Genomic DNA, 23,524 nt, shown 5'->3' with positions numbered 1-23,524 from the left:
AATCAGCAGTGCTTCCTTAGTGAAGAGAAACCCTGGATGTTTGAAATTATGTTATTTAGAGGCACTGTCAGGGCAAACAGCCTAATAGATAGAATTCCAGGGTAGAAGGTAAAAGATCTTGGGGCAGTTCAAACAGGAGCGAGTACATATAAGAACTGATGCTTTAATTTACTAGCAGGATCGTAGGTCAGATCTGGGAAAACTTGTCAGCATTGGTGCAGATGGTGTCATGCTCCACATGAGTCTATTCCAAGCTTTTTCCTCCAGGATATGGTATTCACTGAAAAATGTCATTGGTCAAAGAAATAAGGAATAGAGGATGCTCAGAGGCATCCAGCTTTCTAACCTGTAGCGTCATGCCTGTTCCCCAAATCTACCAAAGCATCCTTTCAGACAGCAATACCAGAAGAGTTGGTCATCGGTTCTGCCGTGGATGAAAGGAACCGGGTTACCTGCTAGTGTGCCTTTAGCAGCTTTACAGAACACCTCTGTTTAACGGCGGCTGTTGCATAGAGCAGAAATCTCTCTGAAGAAAATCACTACCTGACTAGCTGTGCTCTGTACGTTCTGCCTTGTTTCAGAGCTGCTGCGTGGCATGCAAAGTGAGAGTGTTTTCGCTTTGTCTCTTAGGGGAAATCTTGGTAACTGCCTCAACCAATTGTTAAAAGCCACAAATCAGGAAGTCGAAATGACAGAAGGCTTTAGCGGCCGCTGTGTGCAGAAAGAGACAAGACAGGAAGCAGACTACAGAAATCTAATTAATATAACCATGTAAAAGCAAGGCTAGACTTCAACTTGCAGGATGCTGACATACCTCCTAAACATAGCAGAAGTGTGGTTTCCTCCCAGCTGTAGAAACTTCTAGAGATGCCTAAATATTATACAGATATACTGGAAATACCCTTCAGAGAAAATGCATAATATGATCTAAAAGAGTATTTTGTTTTCCTTGCTCTCAGACTGACAATAGAGTTGACAGATTAGACCTTTCCGGTAAGTAACACGCAATAAGAGTTGTTTTGTTTATTTTGAACCAATTTGTAATTCTCTGTCTACTAAAGGAATGTTAATTTCGACACCTTTTCTGCCAAGCACTCGAAACAATACGTAACACTGAACACCACTGCAAAGTTACGTCCGCCAACATCACTTTGAAGAGATGTCTGGACGTGTTGTGTGAGAAAACCTTAATAAACTGAGCTGAATGGCACAATTCAATACAGGAAGAATTATTTTAAAAGCACTATTGAGGCATAGTAGACACATTTGGAAAATATTTTATTAATTGTGTATCTGGTTGTAGTTCATTGTCATAGTAGCTTGCACTTTCACACAATGAAACTTTCCGTAATCTCCCACTTTTCCCCCCCACCCTCGGATTGGAAAGGTCACTGCAAAAAGCTGTCTGAACTGTATGTGCCGTTCACTTACTCACACTTTTGTTCTGGTAAAATATGTGCTCATGAGCAGCAACCTAGTTTTGAAGGTCTGCACTTTAGTTTTAGTGCTGCAGTAGCAATAACTAAGGGATCAGTCAGAATGACAGATATTTAGCGTATTCTTTTTTTTTTTTTTTTTTTTGCCAGCATCTACAATTCTTTTCCAGCAATTTTATTTCACAGCAGTGCTGCCCTCTGAATTATGGGGTGGGGGGGAACCCACACCAAAAGAACCAAGCTATGCCTATTTATGTACAGAAGTTTTTTCTGCCTTGCAAATTGTTTGTTGACTCTAAATTCAAAACTCACAATTTCTAACTTTCCTTCCTCCATCTATAAACTTGACAGTAGCATATCTTGTCCTGCACAGGCATGTTGTAGAGAAAGATACTGAGTTTTATAGCATAACTGGTTATGGAGAAATGTAATAAGTTTGGGTGTCAACTACTAAGCTATTCATGGGATTTAAATCACAGCCTCTTACATGCATTGAATCTGTTAGGCAAGAAAAATTCCAGTCACGCTCTGTATTCAGCCAAGTGTCCTGTTTTGTGAAATGCTGATAGAAGGCTGGGGTGGGAAGGGATCACGAAAAGCTTACGAAGCTGCAGAACAAATTTCAAGTGACACATTTATGAAGTCATGCAAACCACAACACACAGCTAAGAAAAGAAGACGAGAAATGTTTTTCCTGGCTATGAAGCCATTGTAAGTTTTATAGCTAGCGAACAGAATAAAAGGCAGAAGGCTTAATCTTTGAAGACATAAGGATGAATTTGACATTGACATGAAGTAGTGCTTTTAAGTCAAAATACTTTGTCATAGTATAATTTTATGCGTGTGTTTTGCATCCCATAACTCACTGAATCCAAAGGTATTTGAGAACAGTTTTAACTGTTCTGCTAATATGCAAATTAGGCATTTCTGAAAGTTCTGTGTAACTGCAAGTGAAACCAATGATAACGATTTGCTCGCAGTTTCAGCCTTTTAGCTACTCTGCGTATTTATCAGAAGCTGCATTCTGTGTATGATTGGGTGCTACACACAAAGAGCAGAAAGCAAGCAAGTCTGTCCGCTCACTTCTCCCATTTTCATCTCTCTTTAGCAAACTGTAGTGAATTATACCCATATATATATATATGCACACTGAAGTATATATATACACGCTGAAGTATATCCACAATTTGTGAGAGAAACTCTATGACTGCTGTATCAAAGGTTCAGCAAAAGTTGTTTTTTTTTTTTTTTTCCCCCGCTGACTTCTTCAGTCTTGACACTAAGTGGTGCACTCAAGTCTTTCTCTGAGATTCTAGGTTCTGTCCCGAAACATTGCACCTACTTTGGGAAAAAAAAAAAAAATCACAGTAAATCGCAGCTCTTCTGAGGTATCCATATTAGGAAATTTTTAAAGAGCTGCACTTAGTTTTCATCTGCAGAGTTATATAAATATTCAATAAAACGGAACATGAATTTTCTTGGTAAATATTTTTATTTGTTATTACACTCCAGGTCCAGGAGAGAGCAACTCTCAAAGAATTTAAACATGTCAATCTTTTATTTAAAAAAAAGGCATTCTATAGAATTGATAGCTTTATCCAAATGACGTTTGGCTTTGTCTATAATCTTTGTATTTTAAACTTGTTACAAAATGCACTGCTGCCTCAAACCTGGAACAAATTTTAATTCTCTTCTGGAGCTAGGTAGCTTCTGTTGCATGAAGGTGTAGATTTCAGCTCAGAAGTGTAGCTTCTGTCTTGCCACCCGTTTCAAGCCTTAGTTTTGCGAAGAGATCCTGCTCTTTCTGCCACATTTTGGCAGTTAATTGGGCTGAGGCACGATGGTATTGGAGTATGCTCAGGCGAGCAGCTCTGCGGTGGGTGTCATCCTGTTGGATGCAAGCATTGCCCTGCATTTCTGAGTTTTTCTCTGAAATCCTAGTGCTTGTCAGGAGGTTATATCAAAGGATGTGTGTAACGTGTGAAGGCTTAGGAGGAGTTCAGATGCACCCAGGCCTCCTTGAGTCCCCTTCCCTGACGCTCCTTTAATGAAATATTTAATCCTTTCATCATGATATCCCCCGCTTGGCAGAAGACTCCAGGGACGGGTGAACAGGCCTTCTCCTGCCTGGCTACCTGCCACTTCCTTCTCCCTCCCCGCGCGTCCGTGTCGCCGAGCAACGCCTAAAATGGCGGCGCCTCCAGAGGCGGGACTCTCTTTCCCAGCAGGCACCGCGCGCGGCGGGGCGGTGCTGGCGGGAACGGCCTGCGGGAGGCGATTTACCTGCGGGGAGGTGGGACACAGGTAGGGTGCGGCGCGGGGGCTGCTGGGGCTTGTAGTTCCGAGCGGGAGAGGCCGTTGAGGGAACCTGAGCGTCGGCTGGCAGAGCGCGAACTACAACTCCCAGGGCGCCGCGGGAAGGAGCGGGCAGGGCGCCGGCGGAGGGCGGGGGGTACGAAAGGGAACCTGCCGCCGGTGCCGCCGGAGCTCGTTTTCCTCAGGTAAGGAGGTGGCAGGAGAGGGCAGTCGGTTCCCTCAGGCGGCAGAGGCGGGAGGGAAGGAGGGCGGTGGAGCCCCCGGGGAGGGCAGTGGAGTCCCCGGGCGTTGCCCCATTGTTCGGGGCGTGGGGAGGCGCCGCCGGGCAGGTGAGGCGAGGCGGGGAGGGCTCCGGCGCGGCCGCGGGCCCTGTCAGGCGTCGCCCAGCGTCCCCCCCACCTCACGATGTCCCGCCTGGTGTGTGAGGAGGGGTGTTGGGGCCGGCGTCCCGGCGGCAGAGATGTATTTACCGAGCGAGGCAGTTGGCCGGAGCACAGAGCACACTCCTTCCCTCAGAAAATGCCCCCCAGGGGGTCGGGGGCGGGCGGTGGCAGCGGTTTGGCCTGTAAACTAAAGCAGGGGAAGAGTCGCCCCTCGTTCCTCCATCTTGCCCGGCTTTTTCCAGGCTGCTCAGTTCCTGAGGGTATGGTTGAAAGGCGGTATTCTCCACACACATTTGGAAAAGAATCACTCTTTCTCATGGTCCAATAAAACTTTGGATACTTCTTTCCTAATCGTAGAATGGTTCAGGTTGGAAGGGACCTTTGAGATCATCTAGTTCCACCCTCCCTGCCCTGGGCAGGTTCACCTTCCACGAGACCAGGTTGCTCAAAGCCCCATTCATGAGTAATAAGTGAACTCCGTTTACTACAGTTTTTGGCAGGCTGACACTTTATAGGGTTGTGGGTGTTTGGTGGTTTGGTGGTTTTTTTTGGTGTTGGGGTTTGGTTTTTTTTTTTTTTTTTTTTTGTCTGGATAAACTCCAAGCAAATATGTATCTCTGCAACACAGATTTTTGTCATACTGTTTAGAGGAAGAAAAAAAAGTCCTAAACAGGCCATGCATGGTTTCCAGAGCAAATTGCACCAGCCTTCATTTCTGCTCTCAGTTTTTAAGGCTGCAATGACTGTTGTAACAGTAGAATGTGTTACGGCCAAATTTTTGTTGACTGAACAACAGCAGCTCTTGCTGATCACTGGTGTTTGCTCTAGGCACCTTCCAGGTGTGTAACTGTTTTTGAAGCAAAGCCTAGCTTAAAGTAGTTATCTTTATTGTCTTGGGTGGAAGGTGTGTATGTTTAATTGTTGGTTGCTGGCCTATTACACAATCATTTTGATGTAAGGGTAGAGATAGTAGTTCTTTTCACGGGTGCATGTTAAGAAAGCTGGAAAAACAAGTCCTCCCTCAGCTTTCATGTATAAAATATTGTTCTAAGCACAACCTGTATCTGTTCTCCCACCGTGCAGGTTTATTGTGAAACAGTTGCAGCGTCAATGAGACATTAGCTGTAAACCACATACCACACGCGTTCTTTGTGTTATCTACAGAAGATGCAGTGTTCTAGTGCATACCTCTGAAGGAGCTGGTAAGTCAGAGTTTAGGCCTTTACAAGTCTGTCGTTTGTGGGACTGTGTTTTAACTTTTCTGGTATTACTGTTTTATCGTGGCTACTTGAAGCTCATATCAGAATTTAGAAGCCTTTGGCAGCAGAATGAGTGTGATAACAATTTCAAACTCTGATCTGCTGAGTGAATTATAAACCCACCTGAAATTTAGGTAATATTTCTTTTTACTGCCATCTTTTTCCATGTACCTGAAAAAATTACCTTGCTCAAACAATGCTCCAGCAACGCTTTAAGCAAGAAAGGTAGTGATAATACAACAGAAATGATAGATATGTGGCTGTATGTATGGAAAATGTAGGCACAAAGATGAATTAAACAACCCTTGCTTCCAAGAGTGGGAGGAAAAAGTCTTCTAGTGCTTAGTGTTCATGAATTGTTTGTATTCTTTTTTCAAAAGCAACAAGAGGAAGAATTCCCTGAGTGAATCTTGATGTGTTTAGCTTATGTGTATTGTGGCACTTGAGATACAAGTTGACAGTGATTTGAGATTTGTTTCAAATGTGGAACTCTGGTGTGAAATACTTGTTTTAATTAAAATGTCTGTGTTCTTGAAACTGTGTTGGCATCTCAAGCATAAATACTTTCTAATTTGGGCTCCAGTTTGTGCATGACATTATCTTTTTTTCCATAATCCAAAGGGAAGATGCTGCCAAACATGAAGCACATTCCATGGGCTTGTAAATTCTTTTGCTGAGGGTATCTGATTCTGATCACATCCATGTACTTAATTTAAAAACTAAAGCTTCAGCTACCTCATTCAGAGGCACAGTTAGTATTTGGGTATACTGCACGTCTTGGAGGCTCTAGGGCTTTTTCCTTTCTAAAATTAAAATTGTGGTGTAAAATATTGTTCGGGTTGGCAACAGAATGGTTATGATTGACTTGTGGCTGGAAAGCAGTAAAATGAGTTGTGTTAATTCCGTGGTTTTGTACAGGGAGACCAATTAATAGTACAAATCCCTACTTGAAGTTGCTGTCTTGTTTGGAAGTTCCGCAGTTGATTTACAAGTCACAAGCTCTCGCCAACCTTGCTGAGGTGTGGCACAACCAGACTTTAGGAACACTATATACGTTTTTCATATTTTTACATATAAAGAATATGGATGCTTAAGTCTGTCTGATATCTTTCATGGGCATTACCCTAAAAAAAAAAAGTCGATATCTATTATTACTTTCATGGCTTGAATTTCTGCCTCATTCAGACAGGTGTTATTTATATATTATATTAATAGGCTTCTAATTTTTACTGGCTGATAAAGAATCTAGAACGATGTCAAGAAGTGATTCTGGGACCTGGAATAAAATGTAAATTGAGTAAAGATAACAAACATCTAATATGTTTGGAGCTTTAAAACAGCTTGTTCATCTCTGCTTTCTTTTTCCTGCAGTTAAAACTGGTTCAAACAAAAAACAACAACAACAAAATATAAAGCTTAGATATTGCCTCTCTCTCACAGAAATAAAAAATATTGGCTGATGATTTGAGGGCAAATAGATCTTGTGTCCTATTTCTACTGGAACAGCTGCAGGGCAGATGTTCTAGTTTGTTCGAATCACTACTGGCTGTGAACAAATATCTGCCCATAAATGCATCAGTATTGTTGATTAGTATCTTGATGTATTTCAGGAATGGAAATACAACCAATATTGACCTTATGGTATATAACTATCTGTATGCATAAAAAGGAGGATTGGGCGCTTGGAAGTGGCTAGTTTCACAAAGGTTTTCTTGTTTAGTATGACTTGTTCCTGAAAATAAATATTTTTCTAGATAACAGGAATATACTTGTTTAAACAAATGCCTTTTTCATCTGCATTTTCTTAGTATTTACGGTTATTATAATAATCAGGATAGCGTCCAAAATGATGAAGAATTTATCAGCAAATGTCTTCACCGACTCTTAACTATTTTCTCTAGAGGAAGTCTTTCTCAGCCAAAAAGCAGCTTCTCATTTCCGAAGGTAGATTGTAGAAAACTGATAGGTAATAAGGCAAGCTCTCTGTATGTATTTGTTTAGGATACATCCATCCCTATGCACATCCTGAGGATTGTTTTAACATTAGACTCTGCTGGACTGCCTCAAAAAACACTAAAGTTGTGTTACTCGACTCTTACTGCACTAGAAAGGCATTAAAAAAAAAAAATCACCTGTTTTTTAAAGGTTAAATGTGCAAATTAAAGTTACACCCAATGTGATCTAACACAGAATTATTCATAGCATTTATATAAGTATGTTTATACTGTCATACACAACTGGAAAGCTGTGAAACTCCATAAGTGCAATGCCTACATCAGCAATCGTTTACAGTGTCATAAGTAGCTTCTCTTCTGCTCAAATGTGCTCAAGAAGAAACTGTTGCCGTGAAAGCGATAAGCTAGGTGCTTTTTGGGGTGTGTACTGCATTCTAGAAAGGTTGTCTCCTTTCGTCTTCTGAGATGACTTCACCTTTTTGTTAAAATAGGTGTTTGCATTTTAGGTATCTTGTCACCTCAGGTATTGTTTGAAAAATAACGTTAAAGCTTTTTAGTCAGCAATTGATGAGCTTAGCTTTAGCTTAGAAATGTATCTTTCCATCCTTGTGTAAAATTCCCAAAGCTGAATTTCCCCTGCTGTTGTTGGCAGTGCCATCGCTTTCCAGCAGTTCTGTAAACTTCCGTAATCCATCTTAATTTTCACTTCAGGATGTGGTGGTGGTACCATTGCCGAGCTAACTAGCTCTTAGTATCTCATTCTGGAGAATCTCTGTATTGTACAAAGGCTCCTTGCCGCTTACATTGCTTGGTTCCTATAATCTACATTGCCAACAGCAAGGGTAATTGGGTGCTGTCTCGGCCTTTGTCAGTGAGCGTTGCATCCATAGCGCACTTATATTGACTGTCTGCTTTTCATTTTATTATAGGTGTCACTTTATTTACGTGTATCTAAATGTGAACTGATGAAGTCGTGGATTCTGCAGCTTGATGCTGACAGACTTGGCATCCGTTGTTACGTTTAAATTGGAAGGCATCATGACAGCGCAAGCTTTTCCTGCTCTGCCCCCGTCCTCACTAACTGTAGAAATTAGTTGTAGCAGTAAAACTGGAATTTGGTTTTCAGGATTTTCAGTCCTTGATCTTGGAGCTTTCAGCTGATAGCAGAGGATAATAATAAGTTTTCCCACCAAGCTGAACTAATCTTGTTTTGAAGCTGAGGCAACAGGCTATGTCTAAGTGATTTAAAATACTGAACGGAAATTAGTCATAGGAACTGCTCAATGATTTTTGTTCTTCAGAAAAACAGCTTGCCAAGGGTCATGATACATATTTTGCAGTAATTTAAAACTCATCCACTGGATTTTTAATTAACAAAAATAGTAACAAATTTCAGTTTGTGAAATGAGTCACTAAAGGAGTTTTCCCCTACAGTTTTGAAGGCTTCCTTTCAGACACTTTCCTCTTATTAAGCTCTGGTTAGAAAACCTTATCCGTCCCCATGTTTTATTTACAATATGAAATACTATGTTTTCCTCTAGCTACCAGGCTGCAGGTACAGTAGTTCTGAGAACTGGATGTGGCTTCCAACATTATATTGACTATAAGAACAGGCAGGTATTATAATATGCTGGAACATGTCCAGAGAAGGGCCACGAGGATGATCAGAGGGCTGGAGCACCTCTCCTGTGAGGACAGACTGAGAGAGTTGGGGTTGTTCAGTCTGGAGAAAAGAAGGATCCGAGGAGACCTTATAGTGGCCTACCAGTATCTTAAGGGGGCCTACAAGAAAGCTGGGGAGGGACTTGTTAGGATGTCAGGTAATGGTAGGACTAGAGGAAATGGATTAAAACTAGAGATGGGTCGATTCAGATTGGACATTAGGAAGAGGTTCTTCACCATGGAAGCCCCATCCCTGGAAGTTTTTAAGGCCAGGCCAAGACGGGGCTTGGAGCAACCTGATCTAGTGGGAGGTGTCCCTGCCCATGGCAGGGTGGGGTTGGAACTAGATGATCTTTAAGGTCCCTTCCAACCCTAACAATTCTATGATTCTATGAATATAGGGAGTGTCTGAACAATGGAGCATGACATGGTGCCTTTTAGTTTATCCGAACAATTTAATGTAAGAAATGTGGACTGTCTTTAGGTTATACGTGGAGTTATACGGCAAAAGTGGAGGGGAAAAACCCAAGGCTTGTAGAAGACTGTCAACAATATTCTGTTCCACACTGAGATAGTCTGTTCTCAGGCAATTGAGAAATACTACTTATTAACAGACAGACTTCATTAATGCTTCATGACTGTGCTGTCATGGGAGAAATTAATTGCATATTGCCTTTTCGGAGTGGCATGTGCTCTCTGTCCTGATACAAATCCATCACAGTTCAGTGCTGCTGCCAGAAGAGCCTGTAACTGTGGGGAGGCTTATCAGTGGTGGTGCCAGGCGGTAACCGTTCTATTGCAATCACATTGATTTTTAGATCCTGGGTGTGGAATAGTCTCTGCATGGCCCAGTTTGGAGCAGGCTGATAAGGCTCCTTGTTTCTTAGCAACCACGGTCTGCCATAGCCAGAAACCTGCCCCTCTGCAGCTGGAGGGAAAATTCTGAATGTCTCAAATTTGTATCTTGAACCAAGGTAAGTCATCCCCCCCGGCATATTTAATTTAAAGGCCTTTGCATTCAAATAAAAGGAATGTGTTGGCGAAAGTTCCTCAATAAAGGAAAAGCATAACTTCTCCATCATTAATAAAACATTCTAATTTCTTTCCGTGTTCTTATGTAGACCTGTGTCTTTCCTGGGCATGGAGGTGCCGTATGTCCTTCTCTTAACTAGACTCGTAGCAGAAGTTGCCAGCAAATCTACTGAAAGTTCGGTAGGTACTTTGTGTTTTTTGTCATGCCAGGCGCTATAAAAACAGAAGGATCAGTCTGTTTTCCTCTCACACTGCAGCTTATAGAAGGCTTTCTAATTCAATGGAAATGACCTATACTGCTATCAGTCGTTAACTGAAACGTACAGTGGGTCAATTTGGTAAGATGGCTGATTGCCTAGTAAAGCACTGAATTTTTCCTAGTCATGTGCTTGTAGGCTAGCAGGGATGCAACTGATAATGTCTCGCACCATGTGGAAAAAGCATTCTGATGATCAAAAAACCACTTTTCAAGCTGCTTGGCAGTTTAACTACAAACAATCCAAAACATGGATACCCAGAAATTAACTTTTCAAATGACTGAGAAGCTCTGAAGCAAACACTGCTTCAAGACACAGAAAAAGGTCAGAGTATCAAGTCCTGCGTGCAGGAGAGTTCGGCCAACAAAACTTTTTAAGGAACTGGTACTAAGCATGTTATCTGTAGATCTTCTGGTTCTTTACTGTAGTCTACCTCCCCACGATGCATTAACAGCGAGAAGTCAGCCTACTAATTTCAGCTTTGACAGTCCCAGCCTTTTCTCCTGATAGCTTTGATCTTTGTAATCCCTGAATTTGATAGCATTCAATGATAAGCAGAATAATACTGGCTGTTACACGTTGGGTATATTTAAGTTACTTCTATGGCTGAATATAGATCAGGTCGTGTTAGTTTTGACCAAGAATACTTCATCCCTTTTTAAAACTGATTTGACTTGCTATATTCTTTAGGGGAATGTACCTGCAAAACCTTAAAAGGTGTGGGAGTTTTCTGGCTTATTTTTCTTGTACAAGTTCAGAGAGTGGATATGCGCAAGTCTTTATGGGATGTTACTAATATCTATCAAAAGAACCACAGAGTTTCTAACAACCATTTATCTCTACGCTTATGTCACAGCTTGCTGTAATTTGTACATAATTTTGAAACTGGTTTTTACATAAACAAACAAAAAATAAAAATAAACTACGTGCCTTCAGGATATGTGATGTGATTCTTTTATATTAAGTGTTGAAGGAAGAAGCTTTTGTAGTTCTGCTGGATTGCTCTGCCGAATGTAGATGTTATCATCGCTTGCAATACAAGCATTCAGTGAAAATTGGGTTTTGCCAGTCATTTTGCCAATAGTATTTCTGAACAAATCTGTTGGGGCGTTTGTGTGGTGCGGTGGGAAGGATAACTTCCCCTCTGAACTGCGCTTCACTGAAGAATTTAGCAAGTATATTTCTAAAGCAGTTTTTTGAGGCTTTGTCCAATGTCAACAGTAGAGTGTGCATTTGTTCTCAAAGTGTTGGTTTGGGTAGCAGCTGTCAGGTCAAAATCAGCTTGATGGTGCATCTAGCTTGTTCTCTCCTTGTAAGGTTGCTTAATGCTAAAATAAAAAGTTACAGCAAGTTTTAACAGCAGTTAGTGCTTATTCTTCTACGTTCTCTGGAATTTTTTTTGTTGTTGTTGAAACATTTTAGTAAACTTAAGAACTGCATGAAATGTAATGTAATTCCTTTTCTTAGGTTTCAGAAACAGAATGCTGTGTAGATATGTTGGATTCAAACAGTTCCTGTCCAGTAACCAACCAGTGCAGTCCAGGTAAAGTGTGTCATTGTTTAATAAAATTCCAGATTGTTTTTGGCAGTTAACACCAAAATACAGTGCCTGATTAATTGGGGAGTGAAACAAAATAATTAGTGCACGTACATATTGAAGTCTTTCTTCCTCTATATACACAAGATAATGCTTCTTATGACTCACAAATGTTGTTCTTGCATGGTAAGGAGAATAGACAACTATTAATAAGGCTATTCTTTATCTTTTTTATTTAGCGCGCAGTTAGATTATGTAAGAGCTATTGTAAATGCTTAAAAGCCCATAAAGCCTATATAATGAGCATAAAAAGCAAAAATGCTGTAATGCATATCTAAGGGAACATTAAGAATAATTTCAATATTGTCTTGTTAGCAGAGAATGCGTCGTTCTTCCTTGTGCCATATATAGAGAGTTGTTTTCTTCTAAATGGAGTTAAAAACTTCTTTTGTCACTCTCCAGAAGTAGCAAAAGGGTAGTCTTTTTGGGATGCCTTTTTATTTAAAATCAGAGAGTAAAAATGGGAAAATGGCTTCAGAGCCCATAGTAACAACAGAATTAGTGACTTAAAAATTTGGGTCCACTTCTGGGTTCAGTCATTTCCTTGTGATGTTTTTTAAAGCATTTTAAGCCTGTTTTCACTGCTTCATTAGCTTCTCTACCTGTTGCTTCATTTAGTGCATTCATTTCTGTTTCTAAATGATCTTTGATATAGTATGAACAATTGTCTCCGAGTTGTGGGACTGCGTTCTCTTAAATCTTACTGTAAACTGATAATCCACCAATATCTTTGGTGTCAGATAAGTGCTTTGATGCTTCCTTCCTATTGCTGTAGAAAGTCTTTGCCCTTACATTGGGTCTGTTTGTGTTTAGATTAAATGTCAGATGTAATTTATTACTGTGGGCATCAAACATGCTGCTTCTCTCTAAGGAAAACATAGCAGCAGAGCTGCTTTCAAATCAGCACCTTACTAATGGTTTGCTTTATGGGATAATTGATACCAGTTTGGCTCAAGGCTCTATAGAACTGGATTTTAGCCAGCACAGTAAGTTTTTTTTCCTTTAAATGTAGACTGTAATATGATCTAGTAGGAATATACTTCTAATCTTCATGTCTCAAGTCTAAGCCTCAAGTGAAACCACCATGGCTTTACTGTATTAAATGAAGTTGTTATTGAAGATGTGCCCTAAATATAATTTTTTTTTCGTAACAAAGGCATAGCAGTATGTGCATTTAAACATAAATTGAGAGATTTGAGCGTCGAAGACAAAGGCCAAGATGAAAGTTTAATCAGTTTCCGGCCTGCATGGTAGGGTGACTGATATAAAACACTTGCCATCTGTCACAGAATAGTTTAAACAGGCTTGGGTTCTTCTTAAAGTGAAACAAATAGTCCAATACTTGAGAGGACTGAGGCATGGGAAAAAGACCGTATTACAGCAGTGTTTGTATTTTTAGCTTGCCATGCTTCAGGTGATTGACTATAGCATCTTTTTTCATCCAAGTACACTCTTTCTGATTCTTAGCATCCTTGTCCCTGCCTCCTCCTATTTTTGACGCTATATATTGAAATGGCATTAAATTTTGTTTTGACAGTATATGACCTCTGAAAATAAATGGTAAAATTCTGCTTCTTTTTTAGTATTGCTGAGGGTAGTTATCCGTTGTTAGACACTTCGCGTTTTTCTCCAAACTAAAACATGTGAAGCAGTGAATAGAGCTATGTTGAAACTCTGGCATTTGTTTGTTCTTTCTCCTTTCTGACCCTTGAAAGGTTATGTCTTTTCTGGAATAAACACTTTGAAATAAAACCTCTTAACTTGTGTAACGTAATAGGAAGTAGGAGATGTTTATAACCAATAGACTGAACAGGGAATTTCTGTTGCCTCTATCTCTTTCTGAAGACTAAGAAATCTCTCCAGTGTTGCTTTTGTTGTTTTCAAACCTCTGTACATCTTACTCTTGTGCAGGTTGTTACAGACGATGGAATGAGGATGGTAGTAGCAGCTGCATTAAATGCAAAAATGAAACCCTCCCTGTTTCATCTATTTACAACCTGACTGAATGCAGAAATAGTGAGTCATTTACCATCCCTTTATTTTGATGGGTGTGTTTTGGTACTGAGATCTCGCATGGTCCAGCAAAGACTGTTCAAGAAGGCATCAGATGTTGCAGATTTATTTTTTTTTCCCCTCCCATGTAAAACTTTAACCTTTTGCAAAGTCCTGATATGACTTTTGAGCTTTTGAACATGCCACAAAATCTATGGAAACTTTGAAATTTAGTCTGTAGAAACTGCAGAGTGCTGTGGAACCATTTCACAGCCTAGGACGGGGCTGAGGGGGAAATCAAAATCTTGTTATGTATTAAAGTACCTAATCTGTGAAACCGAATGCAACAGTAAAAAAAAATAAAATCATTGTGACCAATAGAAGTTCTTAAAATAAAAAAGAGCAAAGTCCTAAACATCAAAATGATTAAACTTACAGGGTAGGACCTGTATTAAACAGACAGTGAATACTGAACTTTGTGTCTGCTTTAATCTCTACTGTAAGAAAAAGGCATTTGCTGTGGGCGTTTGCTAGGGACTTCTCCAGAGCACAAAATAGCTCAGACTGTACTTGAGTTCCTTGAAAAAAATCTGCATTAAGGAGGCTAGATTCATTTTGTACATGTGCTTTGTTTGAGAGGTGAGAGCCACTCAATTCCTTGTAAATATTTGTAATGAAAGAGATAAGAAACTTGATCTAAGGTTCTGGGAAATGTACCAGTGAATGATTTTCTTTTTGTACAAATTGTGGTGGTGGTTGTTTGCTTCCCTTTTTTGAAATTTTTAAAAGCAATATAAAGAATGAACTTTTCACGGAAGAAATCAGGATTCTTATACAATTTCAAATAAATGTTGAGAAGTATAATAGCCTTTACTAAGATTTTCAACAAATCTGTATTTTGTCAGACATTACTTTAAAAAATTCTTTTTGATTACAGCTGGTATTAGAGGAATGAATTTCCAAATGAATATAAGCACCGTAACTCCTTTCATACATAACATAGGTGAGTAAATGGAAAGCGCTATTGAGTGCAGGCTTTGTGATTATTCACTGCGTACCAGCCCCGTCATGACATGGCATTTGAAACAAGTTGTAAAATGTGTTTTTCTGTAACATAGGCTTTGTTCTAAAAGTAGCAGCCATTTTTACTTTTTCTGGCTTGTTCTCCGCAAGAATTTTTTATAAGTTGAATTTTGAGGTAACTGTATTCTACTGAATGGTTCTTCCATCTTGTCCTAGTGATCTTGAAGTGACTTTCTGGTACGGGTTGAGCTGGTTATTTATGAAACCCCGTAACTTGAGTTTTGAACCTTATGCTGCAAGAGTTTTAGTTTTTACGGGTGAGGCAACATGTTGCACATCTGTTACATCTTGGTTAGCCTTTCTAGAGTTTTATCGCTGCTGACCATTTCTGTTTAATCTCCTAAAAATACTTATTTGACACTGGTAAGGATAATACAAATGGAGAATATTTTGATAGCAGCGTTGCACCCTTCAGCAAGAGATAGGATGCCAAATGAAGTGATTTAGTATTACAGGGGGAGCGCTTATCATCAGTGCTCTTAAAAAGGAAAGCTAAACAGTTGTGGCAGACTTGGGTGCTGCTGATCCTGTTCTACCATTTGCCTTGTCATGTGTGTGTACTTGGCTTGAAATATGTATTGCTCTTCAGAATGCGGACTTCTCAAGCACAGGTTGTCAGATAGATCTGTTTTCCTAGTTTGTCTGCAACAAGATCATAAACAACTTTTGTTTCTTAAAATACTTGCTTTCTGGGATCATAATGTTAAATAAAACAGCAGAATAAAGATGCAGGACACTTTGGAGGCTAACGTCTTCCTCCTTGGGATGGTTTCTGTATCAGTGACTTGTGGAAAACATAATACTGGGTGTACTGTACCAGTGGTATATCATATGGTGACAAGTTCTGTCTTTAGGAGACTTTATTTAAGGAATAAAAGAACAATATTAACATTGAGTGCCTCCCATCAGTGGTTTTGAAAGTTATATAAAAGAAACAGAGTGATGGATTAAAATGTTCTGGTTTTCTTCAGGAAAGCAGACTAATGCTTTACTGACACTCGGCAGGTGGGGCTGGGGCAGTTTTTCATATAATGAAATGAGTATTGTAAGATCTTTGCAAACGCTTCTGTGAGGTCTGTCTGTATATTTAAAAAAAGCCACCTTTTTTTTTCTTTTATGAATATCAGGAAGTTGTTCTTTATCTTTTTTTTCTTTTTTTTTTTTGTACAGGGGGCCCGGAAGTGGCAGCATCTCTCATTTTAGGGACATTTTTCATCAGTTTATTTCTGATTCTGTCTGTTGCTTCTTTCTTCTACCTCAAACGTGCCAATAAACTTCCTAATGTTTTTTACAGAAGAAACAAAGGTAAAATGCCTCTAATTGTCTATTTAATCTCTAAAGTTTTGGCCTTTGCTCAGTTTCTTAATTTAAAACCTTTTAAATTTCTTCATGTCAGTGTTCTACCTTCATCTAGTTACTGATATCTCTTTTGATCATCCAAAGCAATGCAAACTAATTAAAATTTTTCTCCTGCTATGTGTTTACAGCATCATGTTTTCATGGCAGTGCAGAGGTCTGTTCTCCATCTAAGTGTGCTTAGGTGCATATTACACAGCATCTCTTGCTAACCCAGCTATTGTTTTTTGTAGCTTTCAAAGATTTGCCAGAGTATGAGACTTGATGTTAGTTGTCACTGAATATTAGATATCCGATTTCAAGAGCGGGGGGGGAATCATTCAGTGCATTTTGCACATAGAGCATTTTTATAGAACTTAATAATACTTGTTTATTTCAGTACACAAAATAACAGACACCTTACCAAGCCTTACAAAAAGCAGTTGTTGTTTATTCTTGGTTTAGAAAGAAGGGAACTGTAATACTAAAGGGCAGTGTGCTTCTACCGTGGATGTGTCAGCAGCAGGAAAAAGGGAATGGAATTTGAGGTTCCTCATTGTTGCACTACTCATTCACTGTGTTTGCCCTCTAAATGCAAGATTTACTGGGGCTTGGAAGAGCCAACTGCCTGATTTATTTATTTTTTTATTACTTTTTTTAAAGCAAATACCCCATGGATTTTCTTTTTATACTGAAATTTATTCTTTATTTCTGTTACTGAGAAATGAAGCCATGTAACTAAAGTGCAGTGACCTGACTTCATGTCAAAGCGATTCCAGCAAAGATAGGGAAAGAACACCTGAGATGTGCTTAGCCATAGGGACCCAAGACTTTTATGTAGACATCTGGCTGTTTCAGATGCCTCATTTTTTTTGTGAAGTTGTTCTATGGTCTTCAGTTTCTGGGAGGTGGTGAGCAAAATATGTGGAAGGTGATGTCTCCACTTTGCCCAGTGTTTTGCGTGAAACTGGGGCTGATCTGTGACTCCCTGTCTCACCCCTTCTATGCAGTCACTTTGAATGATTCCCATGACAACCTCTCGCACAGCATTTGCTGTGTTAGAGCTCCTTCTGTTGAAAGCAAGCTGTTTACTAGTTAGGTCTGCTAAACAAATAGAACTTCTGTTATTTTCATGTCTTACAGGACGAAGCTCAAGTTAGACAGTCACAACAGAAATAAGCTTAAAAAGAGAAAAAGAAGGGGGTGGGTAGAGCAATACAATTCCATTGTTTAGCTAAGAATATGTTGTATCTAGTCATGGTAACTTCATAAACATTACATTTCCAGTCTCTGTGGTATCATTTCATGTAAAACTATACAACAGTAGCTACCTAAGGTCTAAATCGATCAGTGCCACAGGAACTGCTAGTATCCTAGTCACAACTGCCATACTAAAACCTCTGGCTTGCTTCTGTATGTGTCTTCAAGTAAATTTAGTTTAGTACAAGGTTCTCCTTCAGTTTCTAAGTGGGTCAAGAGCTGTTGTGCTATCACATTTTGAAGCTGGCAGGACACCAGACCTCTGTTGAGGCTTCAGCAATACTTGTCTGACTTCCACATTTTGTACTCGTAGTTCACTCTGGTCCAGCAGGCTAAAGCACTGGTGTCCTTCATTGCAGGAGAAGCATTAGAAACATTTGTCTGTCTTATGATCATCCTGTTAGCTTTCATTCTGTCTGGATGGTGGTTATCATGTGGCCAATAAAGGCAGCAACCGCTTGTATAAGTGTTGCATCTTTCACTGCTCCATTGTGTTCTATTTGTACTGTCTTTTTCTGGTAGCTGGCTCAAAGTACTATTTTTCCTACTGAAGCTTCTTGATATTAAAGAGATGCTGCTGTGGCTACCTTCTTTGAAAGCAAAATAAGTCATTCTTGGAGACCTTTTGCAACCCTTTATCTCTAATCTTGAAAAGAGTCTTACAGGCAATGTGTTCTACTAATGGGATTTCTGAATGTTCTCATCTGTTCTGGTAGTCTTTGTGACAAAACTATTTTTTAACAATAGAACTATTCTGTTGCACACTTGTATTTTTAGAAAACTAGCAGTTCTAGCCTTCTAGAATAATGATGGTTAGTCTCTCTCTTTCTCTCTCTTTTAGCATCTGTTCTCCAGCCTAGTGAAACAGTAAGTAAATTCTGTCCTTCCAATAGGAACAAACAAGCATAAACTATCACATAAACAATAACTTGAAGTTTTAACAGTTCATTAGGGAGCTACTTAATCTGACATATGAGAGACTGAAATAAAAATAAAAGATGTTTTGGGGTTCTTTGCCCAAACTGGAAAAAAAAAAAGGTGAAAGATGAATACTGACCACGTGGATTCTATTGAATTACTTTCTCCAAGAAAGACCATGTACACAGTAAATATTATTGGAACCCTAAAATGTTCCTATATGTTTTTTAATGAGACTGTGAAGACAAAAGATGCTTTGTTTGACATGATCATTCTTCTGTTATGCAGGCATCCATGATACCTCCCCCAGCTTCTTCAGGTGAGGAACTCTTCTCTGGGGCATGCTGCTACAAATACTTACACGTTGGCTTCCCTTTTATGCATGTCGTTATTGAAAAGCAGGCAAACTATCTCAAAGTGGATATGCTAAGAACACACAGCAAGTCAAAACAGTTACCTTTAAAGCCTGGTACAGAACTGTGGAAATCTGTTGCGGTGACAGAAATCCAAAGAAATCTGTCTAGTAGACGTTTTTGATAGGATTTATTGGTTTAATTAATGTCGGCATACAGTATTGATGGAGTACTTTGTGTTAAAATAGATCTTTGACAGCTCCTAAAATAGATCTTTGACTTCTATCCTAATAGAGAAGTCTTACAATTAGACGCAATATTTTTTCATAAGTACTCAGAAATAAATTATTCAGTCTGGGACCTATTTTCAGGATTGGAATCTTCTTGACAATGCCAGGTTGGCTGATTTTCAGGCTTGCTGATTTGAAGCTTATCAGCTTCTTGAAACAAATAACACAGACTTTGTGGAATATACCATTTTGTGTGTATGTGGTGTGTGTGGTCTCTCTTCAGCAAGGTGGGTTTTTAATAAGTGTGAAACTCAGGCAGAAGCTTATTTCTTGGGGAAGACTTCATCTAATCAGCTTGTCTCAATTTTCCATAATTTCAATCTATAAGTATTACTGAGAAGTTTGTATTCTAATCCATTGCGTAGACCAGATCTGGGTAAGATCTGTAAGAAAGTATGGTAGTTGGGGCTTTTGTTAAGGCTGAAAATGGAAAGCTTCGTGTACTGTAAACACAAATAATGGAAATGTCAGTTTGTAATGAGCACCTTATTTAGCAGGCCATAAGAAGCTTGTTTAAAAAGTTTATTTGTGGACTTTTCTATATCAGCTCTTTGTAGGGTTTTTTGTGTTTTGGATCTGTTTGGGTTTTTTTAAGGCCCAGAATGACTTTGGTCACTCAGGAATTGTTGGATGGCATATGGTGTTATGAATTATTGATAAAGGCATGCTTATACAGCAGGTGCTAATGATGTTTCTGTGCCCACCATTTCAGTTCGGAAGCCACGATATGTCAGACGAGAACGGTCACTAGTGACATCTGCATCTGCTGCTATGATCTCTTCTTCCGAGACCAGGGTCAGCAATGTTTAGCCTTCATTCTTGACTGAGGACTTTATAAGTGTACACAGTGTCGAAGAAACTTTTTCTGAATCCACTGAAGTGCCAGGAAAACATCGCAAGCAGCTGACCTAAATGGAAGCCCAATTGCTGTGTCAAAGGATTTGTGCCAAATGTTAACAGAGAAATGAACTAATGCAAAGATACTGATGGCAGGCTACATCCAGTTCAGTGAACTGCTTTGGTGATCTTGAAATGCACTATTCCAGCTCTGAGGTTTCATTTCTCTCCTACAGATGCTGTGTTTAAAATCCTTAAAGAATCTACCTTTCTTTGGTACACTTTCAATTTTGGCAGGTTCTTCTTCCTGTGTTGTGATGTGTTCTGTGTCCCCAGAGCTGAATGTCTCGGTGCCAACACAAAACACTGGGATTACTCAAGGATGTGGACTTGTTCGAAGGACCCACTTGTCAATGCTAACACTAAGTGCCACTGCTTTACCGTTGTAGGACAATATAACAATACTTAACATGCAGTATCCTTTTGAAGCAAAAAACAATGCCTTGTGGAGCATCCTCTTCAGCCTATGACATAGCTGGCCCTGCTTTTTAACTGTGAATATAGACCCGCTATCCAGATACTGTTGTTCTTGGTGCTTTTGAAGGCTGTGGTCAGTATGGGCCCAATCCCAAGTGGGGGAATTTGTTGGGAAGCTTTTCCAATCGGCTTCAGCTCAGTCCTTGGACAGAGAGCCATTTGCTATGGCTTTGTAACTGATAGGCTGCTATGTCTGTCCTGCAAAGACTGTCTTCACTAGTTTCCTTCTCTGAACGCAGAAGTGGAAGGGAAACCAAAATACCTGCAGGGTGGCTGTGCATCCCTGAGACGTGTCAGTGAGTCTTGAGATGAACTGGAGAGGTCAGGTGAATTTCTGCCAATGCAATAAGGGGTTTCTTTGGTCAAGCCCTTCGTTAACTTGCCTGACATCTGCAGGCCAGCACCTTATGACAGAGCTTGTTGAAAGTGCCAGCCTAAAGAGCTCCCGCTCTCAGATGCTTGTTCTTGCCCGTCTTATGCCAGCTGTGTGGCCGAGTACTCACTTGATCGGGAAATTAAAGTAGCTGTAAAATAAGGGTTTTTTCTTAGCATGGTTGACTCTGTTGCCATGTGAACACATGTATCAGCATAATGGGCACAGTGGTATGGGCATAAGAGTGGGTGACTGGAAAATAAGTGAAAAACCTGAGGTTGCTAAATTGGTTGAAGTGTCACTGTCACCATATGTGAAATTATAACTATGCAGCTTGTACATTCCCACCTACCTGTGTTGCTGTTGCCTGTTTTGGTTTAGCTGGCACTCCAGTATGGGTCTGTGCTCCTAAAATAACTTACTTGGAAGCTCTTCATCAACATCTACTGGCATGAACATAAACTGGAACAGTCGGTTCTCTTTTTCAGGAAAATGTGAACATAACTGTCTTGAGCTGACATGACACCCATATGGAGAGTCCAAACTTTGTCATCCAGATTCCCTTTTCTCTGTGGTTAGAAGCTTATTCAAAGCGAGAAGATGAGAACTAGGATGGGAGGAGATATATTTATCTTATTGAATAGGCCTGGTTTTATGTTAGTTTCAGTGCAGTTGTATTTTATTTACTTTTATCTCTCTCCTTACAAGGTAATGAGATCTCTTGTAGCATCCAAACAAGCTAGGGCAAAGATTGGGGATAAAGAACAAATCATGAAGAGGCCGCTGCGCCAAAAAAAAAGCCTGAATTGCCGTATGGAGAAACTTAAGATTTGTCTTTCTACCACAATGATAAATAACATTTTTGCTCTATTGGACAAAACTAAAGACAGCAGACAATGCCATTTTGAGACCCTTCAGCTTCCAATATGAAATGGGCTTTATAGTTCATGTGTTCCAAGTTCAGGAGGCGGCAGTTTCGTTTCTGTCATTTTGATGTCTTTTTATCTTTGTGCTACTGTGATTTTCCACAGGTAGAAATTATGTCTGGAGGTCATAGGGTTTTTTCCTGAACTTAGTTGCTGAGTATTTTCCTAACCGCTAAGGAAAAGGAGTAACTATGCAAATAATGCCAAGAAACTGCACCTTTGAAAGCAGGGAGTTTCTGCTTGCGAATCTGTCAATGATAGTGCATTCTTGCATTGCTTGGTTGCTAATGTGTTATTTCTGCATATAAATTATTGAAGGATCGTTCATGTCATTGTACTGTCTGAACCCTATCTTATCCTCAAGTGCATATTGTAACTTGGTTTAATGTCAAGCATCTAATGCTCTTACTTCTGTGCAGTCAAGTTTTTCTCAATGATAACTTCTCTCTTCCCCTTCCCACACTCTTCCCTCTCCCCTCCAGCAACTGTTTTAAATGCAGCAGATATTTTTACTATTTTCTTTGTGTTTCAAGAACTGTTCAGCTTTTGTTATTGCTGTCTGACACGGTGGACTCCTGGTCTAAACAGTTTCTCATTCGTTTGCACTGTTAAATATGTAATGTGGTGTTTTGGTTTTCATCTCCCTTCACAAGAATAATGCATACCTATATATATTTTAAAAAATTGGCTTTAATGAACCCTGATATTTAATGTATTTGTATATTTTTAAATTGTGCCAAAATAAACATATTTGACCTTTTTTTTTTTTTAATGACTGTGGAGGTCATTCATGTGTTTCCTTTTCAAGCACAGAATGAAGGGAGCAAAATTAGCACCTGAAGTAGATCATTGTTTCAGCTCATATGGCATGTTACCTCCACCAGAACTGAAGTTAAAAAAAAAAAAAAATAAATTTGCTGAATGATCCTGCCCAGTTTTGCAGTAGGAGTGCCAGGCTGTTCTTCTGCAGACTATATTTTCACACCTTGTAGCCATAACCGTATGGCAAAAGCCACCCATAATGGCCTTACCTGTAGTGAGAACGTAGCTTTAGTAAATGACAGAATTTTTACATTAGTGTATGTTTCATTCAAAAAAAGATAGGAGTAGCAAGAAAACTCTAAAAGAGGAGGCTGGTAAACAGTGCCAAACGTACCAGAAGTTGAGATAATCAGGATAATTTCTTATCAGTTGAAGTGAAGATGATGGTCTTGGGTTTGAGGGTTTGGATATCTTCCCCCATCTGATCTCTGGTTAATTTTTAAAAAGTGTGTTAAAAAGTTCTCCTTTCCCTTCCCTCCCTGGGAATTTGGTACTCTTGTTGGACTTCTTTCTTACAAATGTATCTTGTGTTCTTAACTCTAGTTGCCAAAACAATCCATAATAATGAGAACTGAGCCAAAGAAAATTGGGATGTTGAGCCATATGGTCCGAAATACTATTAGTTAAATTCGGCAATGCTCTTTTCCCTCGCAAAACTAGCTGAAGTAGCCTGATGTATGAGAAAGATGCTGCTTTTAGTGAAGTATGCTGACGAGGAAGGATGAGCCAAATGCTTTAATGCCTATTGTGCATGCACTGTGGAAAGTCTAATAAACTTTGTTGTCAAAGCCAAGGTGACAGCGTCACGTGCGATGAGAAATTGACCTGGAAAATTATCCCACCGGGAGAGAAAGACTTAAAAGTGGATTTGTCAGTTAAATGGACTCTGACCACCATGCAC

General features: G+C 39.7%; 1 protein-coding gene across 10 annotated transcripts in view; it reads left to right on the top strand.

The window, feature by feature from the left end:
* Positions 1-23,093, top strand: part of C16H1orf159 (chromosome 16 C1orf159 homolog) — a 28,352-nt gene extending 5,259 nt beyond the window's left edge. Inside the window, exons 3-13 of one of the 10 annotated variants that reach the window (XM_074560418.1) lie at positions 960-993; positions 1,587-5,337; positions 9,830-9,985; positions 10,133-10,223; positions 11,768-11,843; positions 13,809-13,913; positions 14,827-14,892; positions 16,143-16,277; positions 18,409-18,434; positions 18,774-18,804; positions 19,841-23,093. In XM_074560418.1, the coding sequence (XP_074416519.1) occupies positions 10,152-10,223; positions 11,768-11,843; positions 13,809-13,913; positions 14,827-14,892; positions 16,143-16,277; positions 18,409-18,434; positions 18,774-18,804; positions 19,841-19,938 (609 nt within the window). In that variant the 5' untranslated portion in view covers positions 960-993; positions 1,587-5,337; positions 9,830-9,985; positions 10,133-10,151 and the 3' untranslated portion in view covers positions 19,939-23,093. The other 9 variants (XM_074560424.1, XM_074560421.1, XM_074560422.1 and 6 more) reach the window with 9 other exon arrangements.
* The last annotated feature ends 431 nt before the right edge of the window (positions 23,094-23,524 follow it).

Source organism: Larus michahellis, chromosome 16, assembly GCF_964199755.1.
Source record: "Larus michahellis chromosome 16, bLarMic1.1, whole genome shotgun sequence".
Lineage (NCBI taxonomy): Eukaryota > Metazoa > Chordata > Aves > Charadriiformes > Laridae > Larus > Larus michahellis.
Note: the sequence above shows the minus strand (reverse complement) of the source record. Positions and strands in the feature narration are given on the sequence as shown.